This window comes from Platalea leucorodia, assembly GCF_965183815.1.
Source record: "Platalea leucorodia genome assembly, chromosome: 6".
In the NCBI taxonomy this organism is placed as follows: Eukaryota; Metazoa; Chordata; class Aves; order Pelecaniformes; family Threskiornithidae; genus Platalea; species Platalea leucorodia.
This window is the reverse complement of record NC_138828.1, coordinates 73,728,747-73,743,300: the sequence shown is the minus strand read 5'-3', so window position 1 is coordinate 73,743,300 and position 14,554 is coordinate 73,728,747. Positions and strand designations below refer to the sequence as shown.

General features: G+C 41.9%; 1 protein-coding gene across 6 annotated transcripts in view; it reads left to right on the top strand.

Annotated features, from left to right (window-relative positions):
* The first annotated feature begins 8,468 nt into the window (after positions 1 to 8,468).
* The window catches only part of GRPEL1 (GrpE like 1, mitochondrial), an 11,548-nt gene continuing 5,462 nt past the window's right edge, over positions 8,469 to 14,554 (top strand). For 3 of the 6 annotated variants that reach the window (XR_014228511.1, XM_082315192.1, XM_082315194.1), the window contains exons 1-4: positions 8,469 to 8,562; positions 9,536 to 9,704; positions 11,257 to 11,338; positions 13,736 to 14,058. Coding sequence is in view for 5 of the 6 variants with exons in the window: in XM_082315192.1 (XP_082171318.1) it covers positions 8,492 to 8,562; positions 9,536 to 9,704; positions 11,257 to 11,338; positions 13,736 to 14,058 (645 nt within the window). In the remaining variant the exon portion in view is untranslated. The other 3 variants (XM_082315195.1, XM_082315196.1, XM_082315193.1) reach the window with 3 other exon arrangements.

Below are 14,554 nucleotides of genomic sequence, written 5' to 3'. Positions count from 1 at the left end.
GTGCATAAACAGAGACCAGATGCACAATTTCAGCCATTCCATTTGAAATTTTTTGCTTATAGCTTTCATAAAATGTATTTGGAGTTTAAGATACTGGTATTTCTCTATGTCAACTGGATACATGTCATTAACTCTAACTAAAGAAAGTAAGAAGACGCAAATGCAGTCAAGTTGTTTTTATAGTTAGCACAGTGTTTATCCCGCTGTAGGGTCAGGTCTATCTATTATGGTATGTACTGGGTCTGGCTGGGATGGAGTTCATTTTCTTCACAGCAACCTGTGTGATGCTGTGTTTTAGATTTATGACTAAAACAGTGTTGATAACACACTGATGTTTTAGCTACTGCTGAATAGTGCTTGCAAAGCACCAAGGCCTTCTCTGGTTTTCACTCTGCCCCCCCATCAAAGAGGCTGGGGGCAGACAGGAGGCTGGGAGGAGACATGGCTGGGACAGCTGACCCAAACTGACCAAAGGGTTATTCCGCGCCATGTGTCATGCTCAGCAATAAAACTGGGGAGGGAGTCTTTCCAAGGCAGTCGTTGCTCAGAGGCTGGCTGGGCATCAGTCTGTTGGTGAGAGGTGTGATTGCTTTTGCATCACTTGGTGGGTTGGGTTTTTTTTCATTTTTTTCCTTCACTTATTAAACTGTCTTTATCTTGACCCATGAGATTTTCTCGCTTCTGCCCTTCCAATTCTCTCCCCCATTCCTCCTGTGGGGGGACATAAGTGAGTGGCTGGTGGTGCCTTGCTGCTGGCCGGGGTCAACCCATCACATGGTGCAAACAGAGGAAGATGAATGTATCCTGTCTCTCCCGTTCAGTGACTCTGCCTGAAAAGCTGAGAGTGTCTTAAATCATCACCTAACTTTATCAGCATTATTTTGCACTTACCTAGTGATCTGCAGAGCCCTTACAAAGGCAGGTAATATCTGAAAAGTAAAAGGCTGGGTAAATGTGCTTGCTGCCTCAGAATTGCCCCCAACTGGGAACTGATTCCTTACAAACCATGAGCTGTAACAAGGAAATTGCCATTAATGGATAAATATTTCCTGTGCTATGCTCTTGCTTGACCTTGCTTATAGCTGCGCTGGCCAAATGCGTACACGATCTACGTGGTTTGGCTAGAGTTTACCGAAAAGCTGGCTCTGAAACAGTTCTTTGCAATATGGAGAACCATGAGAACAGATCCTCTGAGTCTTGTCATGCTGTCTTCTGGCAGAAGAGTACAGCATCTACTTTACAGCTCTCAGAGTTATCTCTGAAGCCTCAACTTCTTGTTTGTACATCTTTTATGCGCTTGGTGTTGTACTAAGGTATTAACAATTGTTACTGGAAAACAACAACCAGCGGTCCAAAGCAGCTCCTTCTGTTCCAAATAACAGAAAAGCTCTCAAATCCATGTGTAGACAGTCGCTAATGTGCCTGCAGAGTAGTACAGAGCTGTATGAGATACAAGCTGCCTCAGATACTAGTTGCTTTCCAGAAGCACAACCAGCTCAGAGCTAATTAGCATGACAATATACCGTGACACTCAAGCAGGTTTTCAAGCACATACAGAATTCTTTCGTTCTTCCAGACTACTGTCAGCATTCAGCTTCTACAAAGTTAGTCTCAATGGATCTGTCCACAAACATCATTGTAATAACAGTACAGATATACCCTTTGGTTTACGTGCATAATGTAAAATTAGGAAGATCAACACATTAACAGTTCATAACTGCAAAATAATTTAACAAATATTATGTATTTATTCCATTTCACTTAAAATAACTCCAAGATAACTATACTCCTCATTTCCCTCAGCTTCTCCAAACTTGCACACCCCATTCCAAGGAGGGAGTGGATTTTTATAGCTATAACTTGACAGTAATTTTATTTAGTAAGACTTTGCCAGCCAAGGCACTTGGGGAGTCACAGAAAAGTAATAAACACATATTTAAAAAGACACAATAGAAATATCATTTTAAAAATAGACTTAAAATACAAATTAAGCAAGCAGAAAAAGGTGGTCTAATAAACTACAGACAGCACTAGTCATAAAAAAGCTATAAGCAATTTGAAATGGAAGCGTCTGCTTTGTTCAGTAATAAAGATGAATTAAAAGAGAAGCCACAGGGGGGCAGGGATTCTCCACCTTAATGCTTTACCATAGCACAAGCATAATTATCAACCACCACTAGTATCATGAACAAGAGCAGGAGATACCAATCACACCATCTCTAGAAATGAACACAGTGCTGTTGAAGCAATGTTTAATATCAAAAAGGTGAAGGTAGTCTTGATCACAACTCTTGATGAGATCTTAAGCAAGGATAGCTTTAGCAAAACCCGAGAACGAGTGAGTAAGCAGAGATGGAAGCAGTGTGGTAACGAGGCTCTTCCACTCCAAACATAGCAGACATGGTGATGGAAAGTGCAGAGCAGAAGGTAGAAGGGCAAAAAGGAGAAGGGACAGCATAAGCCTGGGCAAAATCAAAGGACCAACAACGGGCTGTAAAGGCAACGAGAAGCAGCTTGTCCAGTCAGACCAGAGAACAGGGCGGAGACCAGGAGCTGGTAACGGAGTCAGAGGGAAAGACTATGTGGTTTCAGCTACAGCAGCCAAATTCCTATTTAACACACAGCATGGAAGTACAGATTCCCTTCCGGGTATTTTATTCTATAAACATCTAGCACAAGAGCATTCACAGTGCTGAACCAATAATTTTCAACTGGTTTCTGACTGATTAATAACACATTAACCTGATGTGATTCATAAATCTGTGGTGACCTTTAAAACAGCAGTGAAAGTACTTTGGGTGACAACTATTAGAAAATTTAAAGGCAACCACGCTCTTGCTTTCTGAGCAGGCCGCAAGTACTGTGGATGTAAACCAAGGGCTGTCGTTCAGTTCTGTCTGTACCTGCCTGGCACAGGTTTTACATTCAAATAAACTCCAAAACCTGGAGTTGTACCACAGATACCAGCATCAGAACCCAACTGATTTTGAGGAAAATCTGACAAAACAATTTCATCAGTCTAATGATATGAGGTTGAAGTTGTGCCTTCACAGATGCTTGTGGAAAGGGAACAAAGTGTGAAGCACTCATTTTAGGGACAAGTTAAAGTCCAAGTTCAGAGACTGTGACCTCTACATAAAGCACCAAAAAGTAGTTAGGTAGATCTTATTTATGTGGCAATCAGATTTTTAGAAGCTTTTTATTCCCTCCCACTCCAGCTATTTTTAGGTGGACTCTTTGTCTCCATTCTGGCCAGACCCACCTAGCTAGATTAGCAATGAATGAAGCACAGCAATGGTCCCACAGGAGTATCCACCCACTCATTAGTTATGCATAGAAACACAATTAAAAGCTTTTGCTGCTTTCTACAGGAGTTGAAAAAAAAGCAGAATATAATTCTTTTAAATTTTGTTTTATGCTTCTTTTATTCATAGCTTTTCAATACCCTTGCACAACGTCAGCAGAATGAGCACTCCTCCTTTGTTAGCCAGCTGGGTGCACGAAGAACAGCCTGCCTATGAGACCGAACTGTGAATCAGAGCACTAAAACGTCGTGCCTAAACAGAGCTCTGTGCACTGGCCCAACCAACCATGCAGTTCAACATCCTGTCAGTCATCAGAAAAAATATGTAAAAAGCAAGGGAAAAACATTTGCACAAGTCACACTTGAGCAATAAATAGCCAGGCCTCAGGCTTTTACAGCGCTACTGGCAGCCTATTTGCCTAGCACCTGGCTTGGCAGTCCTTCACCGTACAACATTCCCTTTGACTAATACAAATCACTTGTACACAAGGGCAGCAGAAACGGGCCTGCAGCAACTAATTCATCAAATCTTAAAGAAAAATTAAGAAAGAAAGAAAAGTGTAGATCTGAATGTCAAAATACCATTCCAATAACAGCACTTCCATTGTTAGCCTTTGGACAGAAATGGATACCAACAACTGCTGTCTTCCTGGCAAATCTGAATGCGACAAAAGAGAGCTGACCTCCTCTTCTATCAACTTGTTCTGGTAAGTTGAAAGGCAGCAATTTATTTTTAAGAAAAATATTAAGAAAATCCATGACACCACACTTAGAGAATCACAATTGATTTGAAAACTTCTCTGAAAGCTCAACAAATTTGTCTCAAGGTGGAAAGCCACATCAGCATGATAGAAGATTGTTTCTGTGCATTTGAACAGCTTGGTTCTGACTGGTAACTAGACTAAAGTAAGATAGACAATGCTTGATTGACAGAGTTTTTCCATTTTTATATCTCCAGGAACGTTACAAGACATACACGAGTGCCCCTGATAACATGAGGGCTAAGAAAACAAACCGTAATAGATAGCCAGATTTGCAAATCCTTGGGATACCAGATGACTTATGCAGGAATATTACAATAAATTGTCTCTGAAATTGTGGCATGCTGCTTTAGGGAAGGATCTCTTCAGTGTCCTCCCAGGAACAGAACTTTTGCTATTCTGAATTGTTCTAATTAGCTCTCTTCAGAGTCCTGTGGGTATAGCTATTAGATTTCCAACACAGCGACAACATTCTCCAGGCAACAAGATAGTTACAGAATGTACCTTTCAAACTAGTTAGCAAAAAGCTGTGGGAACTCAGAGAGTACTCTTTATAATCAGAGCAAGATGTATGATTCTGTATTTTCAGCCTAAGGAGAAACTAGGCAGAAAGTAGGTATTACATATTCTCTCTTGGGAGAGATTTCTTAAAATGTTTGCATTAAAAATTATAAATTCTGAACATACAGATTAACCATCTTACAACCACTCTAATTAAAAGAAAGTAAGGTTATCTTCCCCCCCCACCCCCAACCTGCATTTCAGGATTTAAAGTTTCTGGATTCAAGTAATGATTGAATCTTTATTGTCCTCTGTCTGAAATGGTCCAGGGTGTAGCTGATCTGCAGTCTCAATAATCCTTAGAGAGGAAAATTTTTTATTATTTTATACACAAGGATCAGTCCTTTAATTTTACACTAGACATCTTCACACAATGAACTACGGAATACTATGGCTAAGTGGTCTCATCTGTAATTTTTTCTAAAGGGCACAGGTATGAATAACAAGTTTGTCTGAATAGTTCAGTAACAATCTTACAGCTAAATTAACATCTTTTAATTTGATTTAAGTATTTCCTGGTAACTGGCCTGAAAGGTCACTGCTAGAATATTTACAAAGATATTTTTTGGTATTTTGTTTTTCCACTTGCTCCCACCATAGCTCAATATTTGATTCTGATTAGGATGACATACAACATATCTGATCAGAGAAGATATGATGATATCCTTTTGCTTTTACCGTCAAAACATTAATAATACAATTCATATTTGAAACACAAATGTAATGGCATTCTCTTTGCTGGCTGAATATCAATAGACTATATCTTAGCATTAGGAGACAGAACTAGATTTTTTCTTTTTTTAGAGAAACGGAAATGCCTTAATTTTTCATTTAACTTTTTAAGCACAAATCTTGCATTTACGGCATTATTCATCTTGAAGGATTACAAGTCTCTTTACCACAAGTGCAATGTTAATAATAAAAAAAGAGACTTATCATTCAGCTGACATTCTGAATTTTCAAAATATCACAGAAATTCCCTCATGCTCTCTAAACAACTGTCTTGTAAGGTACTGAAGATTACTACCCTTAATTTGTAGTTGTAGAAATGTGGATATGAGGTTAAATAACTGCACAAGACCACAAAGTGAATCACTAGAGGAGATGGGAATTATATCCAGACTACCTGATTCTATCACTAGTCCACAGAAATTAGAGGTCAGGGTCACTTTTAACCGCATCAAGTTGAAAAGCAGCAGGTTGTTAACGTTTTAGAATTCAGGATAAGCATTACTTATCATCAAATCATATTCACACCTGGTATTTATGTGAACAGCAAAAGACCGCTTGATATGGAGAGGACTGCTCAAGAACAAAACTATGCTTGTTACTGAACATCTGTGACTGCCAACCAGGTCAAGCAACAGGTCCTGAATACTCATTAGTTGAGGGGAAAAAAAAAAACAAACCAACCCACTAGGTGGCACTACAATTAAACCAGAACGGACTGCAATAGTGTAAGTCAGTCGGAACACGGCATGAAAAAGTTTGGGTTTTTTTGGTCAGTGCGACAGTACTTACAGCGAACATCAGTCACGATGCAAACAAGCTCCACAAGAACTTGCATGCTCTTCTTTCATGCTGCATATGGTGTTTAGTCTTGACTCATCAGTATCTGTGCTAGCTGTGGATTTTTCTTGACAGCTGTTCAAGTTGAGAAAAATCACAACAAAATTCATTTTGTGTCTTGAAAACTTGCTTGCAAAAGGCCTGTGAACTGTCATTTGGGGTAAATGGGTCCAAATACAAGAAGGAACTTGTTTCAGAAATCTTAAGTCCAATATATTTTACTCGGTTATTAATGAGACATGCTGGCAATGGGCTTTTCTCAACCTTTTGTTATCAGTTCTGTGATTTTGTGATCAATCATTAATCAAGCACAACTTCCAGAGATGGCAGGCAGCAGAGAATGAAGAAAGGCTGAAACAGGAAGCAACATGCTAAGGATGTCAGGGAAAAACAACAGACAAGAAAGATGAGACAGGCAGATTGCTTGCCTAGGTTTTGTAAAGAACCAATAATCTTTCCAGGAAACATTTTAAAAACATCAAACCTAAAGATCTACTTTCTCTGTCTCATTTCCTCATGGCTTTCTGTGGGTATCATCCTTTATGGCTATTCCTATTTTCCTCCTTGTTCTCTCTGATCCTTCCTCAGCATTATCAGCATCTTTAACAGATTTCCTCTACTTCTTTCAGTATTTCTGAGGATGAATCTTGGAATTTGTGGCTTATCAACTTTCCAGAAAGCAAATACTCACAGCACTACAGCCACTCCATGCATGGACAGCACATGGCATACACTCTTTTTCTTTGCTGTGTTCTGTATAGGCAAGCCGTTGGACTGTACCAGCGTCACATGACAAAACAGTCATCACCAAAATATAAAAACAACGGACTGCAAAACCATTTGGCTCTTATCTTAGAGCTGTCGCCTGTTGTCACGCAAGAGTGTTTATTGGTATGTTTCTAGCTCTTCTCATGGCAGGAGAAACCCACATCCATGTAACTGTAAGAGGCAGCGAGACTGCTTGGGATCTAACAGTTGTTACAGTATGAGGCCACTGGCCTCGTCATACCGTTTATCCTGCTTTCTGCAGAGGCCGTGACGCAACGCATCATAGACAAGCAAACCTGCCAAATAAAGGCCATGCTGAAAACTTAGTGCACTCTGCCAAAGTGTGATTGAACTTCGCAAGGTCCTAACTTCTGTGTGATTCTCACACGGAAAGCCAGAAACGTCTTCTGCACCTTCTTTTTTAGTAATACTTTAATTATACACTTGAATATAACATTTACAGTATTTGCATTATGGAATCTGCATCTTCTCCATCCTTCAGATTTTGTTTGGAAAGTGCAAAAATGCGTACAAAAATCAGGTTAACAGCTGGTGTTCAAGCATCTGTGAATAATCTAGCATTCACTTTGGGACTGTATGATAAATGTGTGACCTTGACTTTTTTTTTCCCCTTTTAACAGGATAATGAGAAACTAATTGACAACACCACCGAAGTTAAGAAGTCATCAAAGTATCACCAAGCAGGGTTTCCGTAGCCTCCCGTTACAGGGGACGCTTGCACAAACAGGTTGCACAAGCAGGTGGCCAAATCTGGAAGCAGTGGATTAGCAACATTATCCCTTTTAATGAAAACTCAAGATTTTAGATCACGATTATCCAGCAAGAGTGCATACAGCAGTTATAGCGAGCACGTACAGACACATATGATGAAGACCTCTATGTGGAGGTTTGCAGACAAACTATTGACAGACGCTACAAGGTATTACTGATAACAAGGTTATTCAGCAGTTAAATAAAAAAGTGAGCTGCAATCTTCAAACTTTCTCAGTCACAGCTTCCACAGGAAAGATGCGGATCATTAGACTGGACCACCTGCAGCCACCATCCTGCCTCCAGCTTGCGTTGACCAGTTTTGACAGGAAAATACCAACGCCTGCCCTTGGCCAGTGCCCTGCTAACTCCCGCAGGCTCTCGTTCCCGACATTACGCTCCGCCAGCCGGCGGAGGGGCCGCAAGGACCCGGCGGCGACCCGCTCAAGGCAAACACAAGCCCGCCCACCGCCTCCCTCACAGGACAAAATGGCCCTCGGGGCGCGAGCCCCGCCCGCGGCCACGCCCGCCGCGCGCCACCTTCCCCCAGGAGGCGGGGCGAGGAGAGCTCTCCGCAGCGCCCCGGAAGAGCTGCAGGCTCCACCTCCCGCCTCGCCTGTTTGGCCCTGAGGCGGGAATCCGCCTTGCGGATTGGTTCTCGGCCGCGTCACTCTTAACCTGCCCGCTCGCTGATTGGCGGCGGCCTGGCGGAGGCCCGGAGGGGCGGGCTGAGGCGGTCGGTGGGCAGGAAGGCGCTATGGCGGCGGTGGCCCAGTGCGTGCGGGGCGCGCTGCGCCCGCGGTACCCGCTGCTGAGCTTCTCCCTGAGGTGAGGGTCGCGCCGCGCCGCCTGGCCTGCATCGGGCGCCTCGGGGCGGGTCTGCCTCCGGGTCCGCACTCACCGCCTCGCCATCGCCCGGCCGGGCCGGGCCAGGAGGAGAGCGGGGCCCAGCCCCGCCGCGCTGGGCTGCTTCACCCCCCGAGCTCCCGCCCTCCGGCTCTGCGCCGGGGAGCCCCTTCCGACAGCCGGGACGGGCTGGTGCCGGCCCCCATCCCCGCCGCCCTTCGCTGGCTTCCCTTACCCGCCCCCGGGAGAGCGGCCCGGCCAGGCGTTGCGGGGGCCTCCTGGCCCGGTCTTGAGTATGAAGGCCGCCAGGCCTGACGTCTTGATGTGGCGTGCAGGGATCCCGCCTGTTGTCGTTGCGGCGCCGATTCACCCGCCTCGTCCCTGAACCGGTTTGCTCAGGTAGCTCAGCCAGTTCAGCCTAAGAAACGTTAGGAAGGGATGAATAGCCATCTTCATGGAGGCTGGCCCGTTCTCGACGTGATATTTGCGATATAGCAATGAGAGACAGCAGTGACAGAAGGTGCCTTTCCGTTGCTCTCTAGCAATCAGCGGCAAATCGCTGTTCGCATTGGTGTGCTTTCTGAGAGACTGTTGCAAGTGATTGCATCACATAAGCTGGATTTGCTTCCTCATAAAGTACTGTGCTCATATTCCACTTAAAAGCACTGAGGCTTTATAAACTGAACATAATGGACACTTACAAGCTGCTGCCCAGTGGTTGTTACATTGCAGCAAAGTTCTTTTTTGCAACAGTTTAGACGGACTAAGTTCAGTTACTTCTGATGAAGGTTCTGCAAGCAGTTTTCACAGACCTAGACTTGTTGTATGTATTTGCGCTTTAATGTGAGAATTTTGTAGACATTGACGTATCAAATAAAGTGTCCAGTATGTCCAGCAAATGCTAATATCTTACAAAGTAAGCAGCTGATTAATATTGTCCATGATCTTGCCTTAGGACTTCTCCACGACTGCTTTGTGTAGCAACACAACAGAAAAATACTGGGCAGAACTTGGAAGAGGACCAGAGTCAGAGCCAAAATGAACAGAAGGTTGAACCCAGCTCTGCTGAAAAAATGTTAACTGAAGAAAAGGCCAAACTGGAAGAACAACTAAAAGAAGTTACTGTAAGTGTCTTTTGGTCATCAAGTTGCATACCTTACAAACTGAATACCTAAGAGCGTTCATTATGGGTTCTCAGAGCACAGTCTGGATACAGTTGTTGAGTAAAAATCTGCTATAATTTCTTTAAACTTAAGAATAGATGTACTACAAGACCTGAGATGCATCCCTGGTCCAAAATTAAGATTTTTGATAGTTTCTTTCCGATTTCTGGATGGAATTGGACCTTTTCCAGCCTGCAAATTTGTTACTGAGTTTTGCTGACTTCAGTTCACTTAGGTCTTGCTCAGTGGAGAAACAATTTTTGCAAGCCCATGGAAGGGTTTGAGTGTGTCTTTGATGTGTGTATTTGTGTGTGCGAAGAGTAGGCTTTCTGAAAACAGCTGCTGACTTTTCAAAGGTCGGGGTTAATGATGCTTAGCTTTTATATAATAGTGTACTTATTACATACTTAGGAAGTGGAAGTTTCAAACCCTCTCTGTTGGAGAGCCCTTCAAACACAAGGCTGAAGCGTCACATTCCCTCTGTTTGGCCTAATGTACCTTGCATTCTCTCCCGTGCATGACTTCAGCAGAAGGGTGAAGGATGCCCTGAGAGGTGGGAGGCGTGGATTAAACAAAGGCGTTGCTTTTCTGGATGAGTGCTTTACATAAAATGTCTTTCTAGAGCATTTGAGACTTTGAGAGGTAGCCCAGAACCTTCTATAGAAGCAGCACCTCTGGGTAATAAGTGGACTGAGTTTCCTTTCTGTTGCCCTTCCCAAAGCACTGAAGGACAAAGCTGAGATGTCATTTAACATCTCTGTTGACAGCATTTGCTATTGGCTACCTAGCGTGGCTCTTCAGTCAACTCATTGACTATTTTTATTCTGTTTTGAGATTCTTCACTAGCACGTGGAGGTCCAGCATATTCAGAGTGGAAGCCCAACATGGAGTTCTGGGTTAGGTGGTGAAGCACTCAACCTGAAGTGCCTAAGTTTATTGAATTTCATTCTTAGTACACCTGCTGCTAGATGGCCATATTGCTAGGAACAGACCACAACTTAACCTGAGTAAGAGGAGTTAGACTTCATAGTTTTTGAAGTTTGAAAAAACTGGAGGACACTCTGTGGTATGTATGGAGAGGGAAGAGCTGGTTTGAAAGTCATGGCTGGGTTGAATCTCGTTTGCCGTAGTGTCAAAATACCTTATGAGTGATGAAGGCTTTCTGTGAACACACATCAGAAGAAGCAGAAATCTTTGATTCATAAAACTTGATATATCCGTAGAGTTAAAAATTTCTTCCAGCTAATCTGTTAACAAATACTGAGAGTCTGGAAACCCATCTTATTTCCTTTCCCTCACTTCTGTCTGCACTAAAGTGAAGCAAACGTCTGCCTTGGTAGGAAGGATGCTGTGATAATTGGCATGTTGTCTTCAGATTACTCTTTAGATGGTGGGTTTAGGCTATGTAACTGTTTAAAATGCTGTTTTATACTGAATATGCTGTTTTGAATTATTGTCAACTACCCAACCACCAGGAATGAAATCTATTCTGTTACTGGTTTTTCTTCTTTAGGACAAGTACAAGCGTGCCTTGGCGGATGCAGAAAACGTGAGGCAAAGAAGCCAGAAACTGGTAGAAGAGGCAAAGTTATATGGTCAGTGGAGGCTCCTTTTGTGTATACTCATAAGACCCAGGAAATGCAAAGCCTGGAAAACTGAGCTGACTGGCCCACAGTTTTGACAAGTTGTACTTCCCAGTGATTCTGACTGCTTGGTTAAAAAATGTATTTGAGGCAGAGATGTTTGAACGGTTCCTCGCTTTGCATCAGAACTGTAATCATCTCACTAGACAAGGGCAAGACTTACTTAAACTGGTAAAGTCAACAACTTGACATTTTCTTTAAATTTGGTATCTATCTGATTTCCAGCAACATGTACTGCAGTAGTAAATTTTTCAGTAAGGTTTGCAGCCTGAAGTTTGCCTTTTTCACACACTTTGGTCTCAGAACTGACTGCAAAAAAACTGCACGAAGAGCATGGAATTCTAGCTTTTCTTCTGGTTTGGGTTTTTTTGTTCTTGGTGTTTGTTTTGGGTTTGGTTCTTTTTTGGTTTTTTGTTTGGATTTTTTTAGCCTTTTATATTTGAATAACTTTCCTGTTCTGTTGAAGGCCGTAGCTTTCAAATAGAAGTAATACATTTACACAGGTGGATTCTTTTCAGTAGTAGGAATGTACAGTCACTGGCTACAAGGAGTGCTAGAAGCACATCTTTCTTCAAGAGCCAGGCTACTGACGTCTGATTTAGCTTTTTGACAGTTCAAACCCAAATCTGTAAAACAGAAATTGTATGCAAATACTGCAGCACAAGAGTGCTGTATCATCTTAGTGTTTGACTGTCACTCTGGCTTGAAAAATGAGTTGACCTTTTTTGCCACACACTATACATAGCTGTACAGTTTAATTCTGAATACAGAAGTTTTAATTTCTGAATGCAGGGTCTTCAGTTAATGTGTACTGTAAGAAAATGCATTTCTCAGTTACATAGTATTCTTGTACTGTTTTCATGGATGTTTGAATGCTTCATCCTGAAGTTATTTTTCAATAAACATTGTTTCACTAATATGCTCCTTAGTGCAGAAGGACTTTCATGTCTGAGCTCAGAGATGCTACAATAGAAATAAATATTCAAATAAAATTTCTTGTGAAAACTAAATTACAGATAATCTGCATGATTGTAAGTTTTATCATTTGACTGCTTTTTCCATTAAAGGAAGAAAAACTAAATTCTGAGACCTGCATAAATTCACAGAGATGCAGTCACAGATATCTGCAGAGATAACTTGCGCAAAAAAAAAACCAAACCAAACCACCTTCTGAAGAAAGAGTTTGGTTATGATGTGGTTTGATCCAGATCACTAGACAGCTAGTTAATCTATGTTTGGGACACTTCAGCCCTAACCACAGTTTTAGTTTTAACTTAAAACCTTGATTCATTTGTTCATATTTTTGGAACTACTTGGACACTGTTAGTTACTGTTCTATAAAGAGCTCAAGTCTCTACGGAGTTGTGCAGTTGTTGAAGTGACCCTTTCCTGACAACTGGCTGATCCCTATAGATCTTGCAAGATGCTTCCGTAGTTGTTTGGGGTTTTTTTGTTTAAACCAAAGACTTGTCCTCTGGTAATGCTCATATTGCTTCTTGGTAAAGAAAAAAAAAACATTTAAAATGTGAGCTAGAATTAAAAAGGCTGGCTGTGGCTTAAAAAAAAAAAAAAAAGAACAAGGCTACCAAAATGGAGTGCAGTTTGTCCTTGGCTTAGCTCTACGTAGAAATGTGTTATTCTACTGAATCATCATGATTTTTAGAGACAGTTTGCCTTAAGTGAGATAAGTCCAGATTCTTTTAGTGTGAGCCAAAGAACAGCTTCAGGACACGGACTGTTGTTAGCTTAGGAGTTGCTCGGTCTGCACAAGGCACAGCTTCTGAGCCTGTAGAAGTGGTTTGTAGCTGGAGGGAGAGGTGTGAGTTTTCATTCAAGGAAGAATCCCTGTTCATCTCTTGGACTCCTCATCAGTCTGACTACATGGTTTTTCTTCTGCAAATATTTTTAGCACATCAGATTGAAGGGCAGGAATAGGGCAACATAATGCTTTGAACTTCAGGTAAATCCCAGGATGAGAGAGAATGGGGAAATTACATTAAGCCATCTGAAGGTTTTGGTAACTTCAGTTAGAATTTTAACTGTTAATGATGTCAGGTCACTGGCATAGCTTTAGCTCTTTTAAGTATTAAGTTGAAATGCATTATCTCCATAGAACTAGAGGAGGTGGTGTGGATTTCGAGGTATCTTTAATAGTTCTGTATCGTCAAGTAAAATTGGGAAGGACATTTTACCCCAAATGTTACAGTATCGCGTATCTTGTTAAAAATCTAATAGAGTACAGATTATTGCAGTAGGTTTTGGGGTTGTGTTTGTTTGGGTTTTGTATTTTTTAACGCTTGTTTCCCTCAGTGGACTAATACCATTCCCTTGTCTTTTATTTCTTTTTAGGGATTCAGAGCTTCTGTAAGGACTTACTAGAAGTTGCAGACATTTTGGAGAAAGCAACCGAAAGTGTTCCGAAAGAAGAAATTAAGGACGAAAATCCTCACTTGAAGAGCTTATATGAAGGTCTTGTTATGACAGAAGTACAGATTCAGAAAGTGTTTAAAAAACATGGCCTGCTCAGACTGAATCCTGTCGGAGCCAAGTTTGATCCCTATGAACACGAAGCGTTGTTCCATGCTCCCATGGAAGGGAAGGAGCCTGGCACTATTGCATTAGTATCCAAGATTGGCTATAAGCTGCACGGGCGTACACTGCGGCCTGCCTTGGTGGGTGTTGTGAAAGACGCTTAGCTGCTTAATCTGAGAATTTAAAATGCCATACAACTATTAAAGAGCTGGATGGTTTTTCTCATACACCATGCTTTCCTCATTCCTCTGCCCCCTGAGAGGTCTAAATGAATTGGTTGAGGTCTCCCAGTGAAAATAAAGCAACCGATGAAATTCTCCTGCTTAGTGGCCTTCAACATCACTGTTCCATAAGCACTCTTAAGTGTGAAATACAAGAGCCATTAAGCCCTCTAATGCTTTAGATTAGATAACTTTTTTTTTTTTTGCAACTACTGCTACCAAAGGTGCATTAAATTGAAAGGAATGATATGCACAGAAGAATTCTGCAATCTCACATTTATCACCATGTGTAGATTGAAAATCCAAATAGTGGTTCAAACACTTCCTTTTGTTTTGTAGAATCTAACATTGCAGAAGGGGGTGAAATAGTACAAATAACCCGTTTTCTGCAAGCATCCATCAGCGTTTATATACT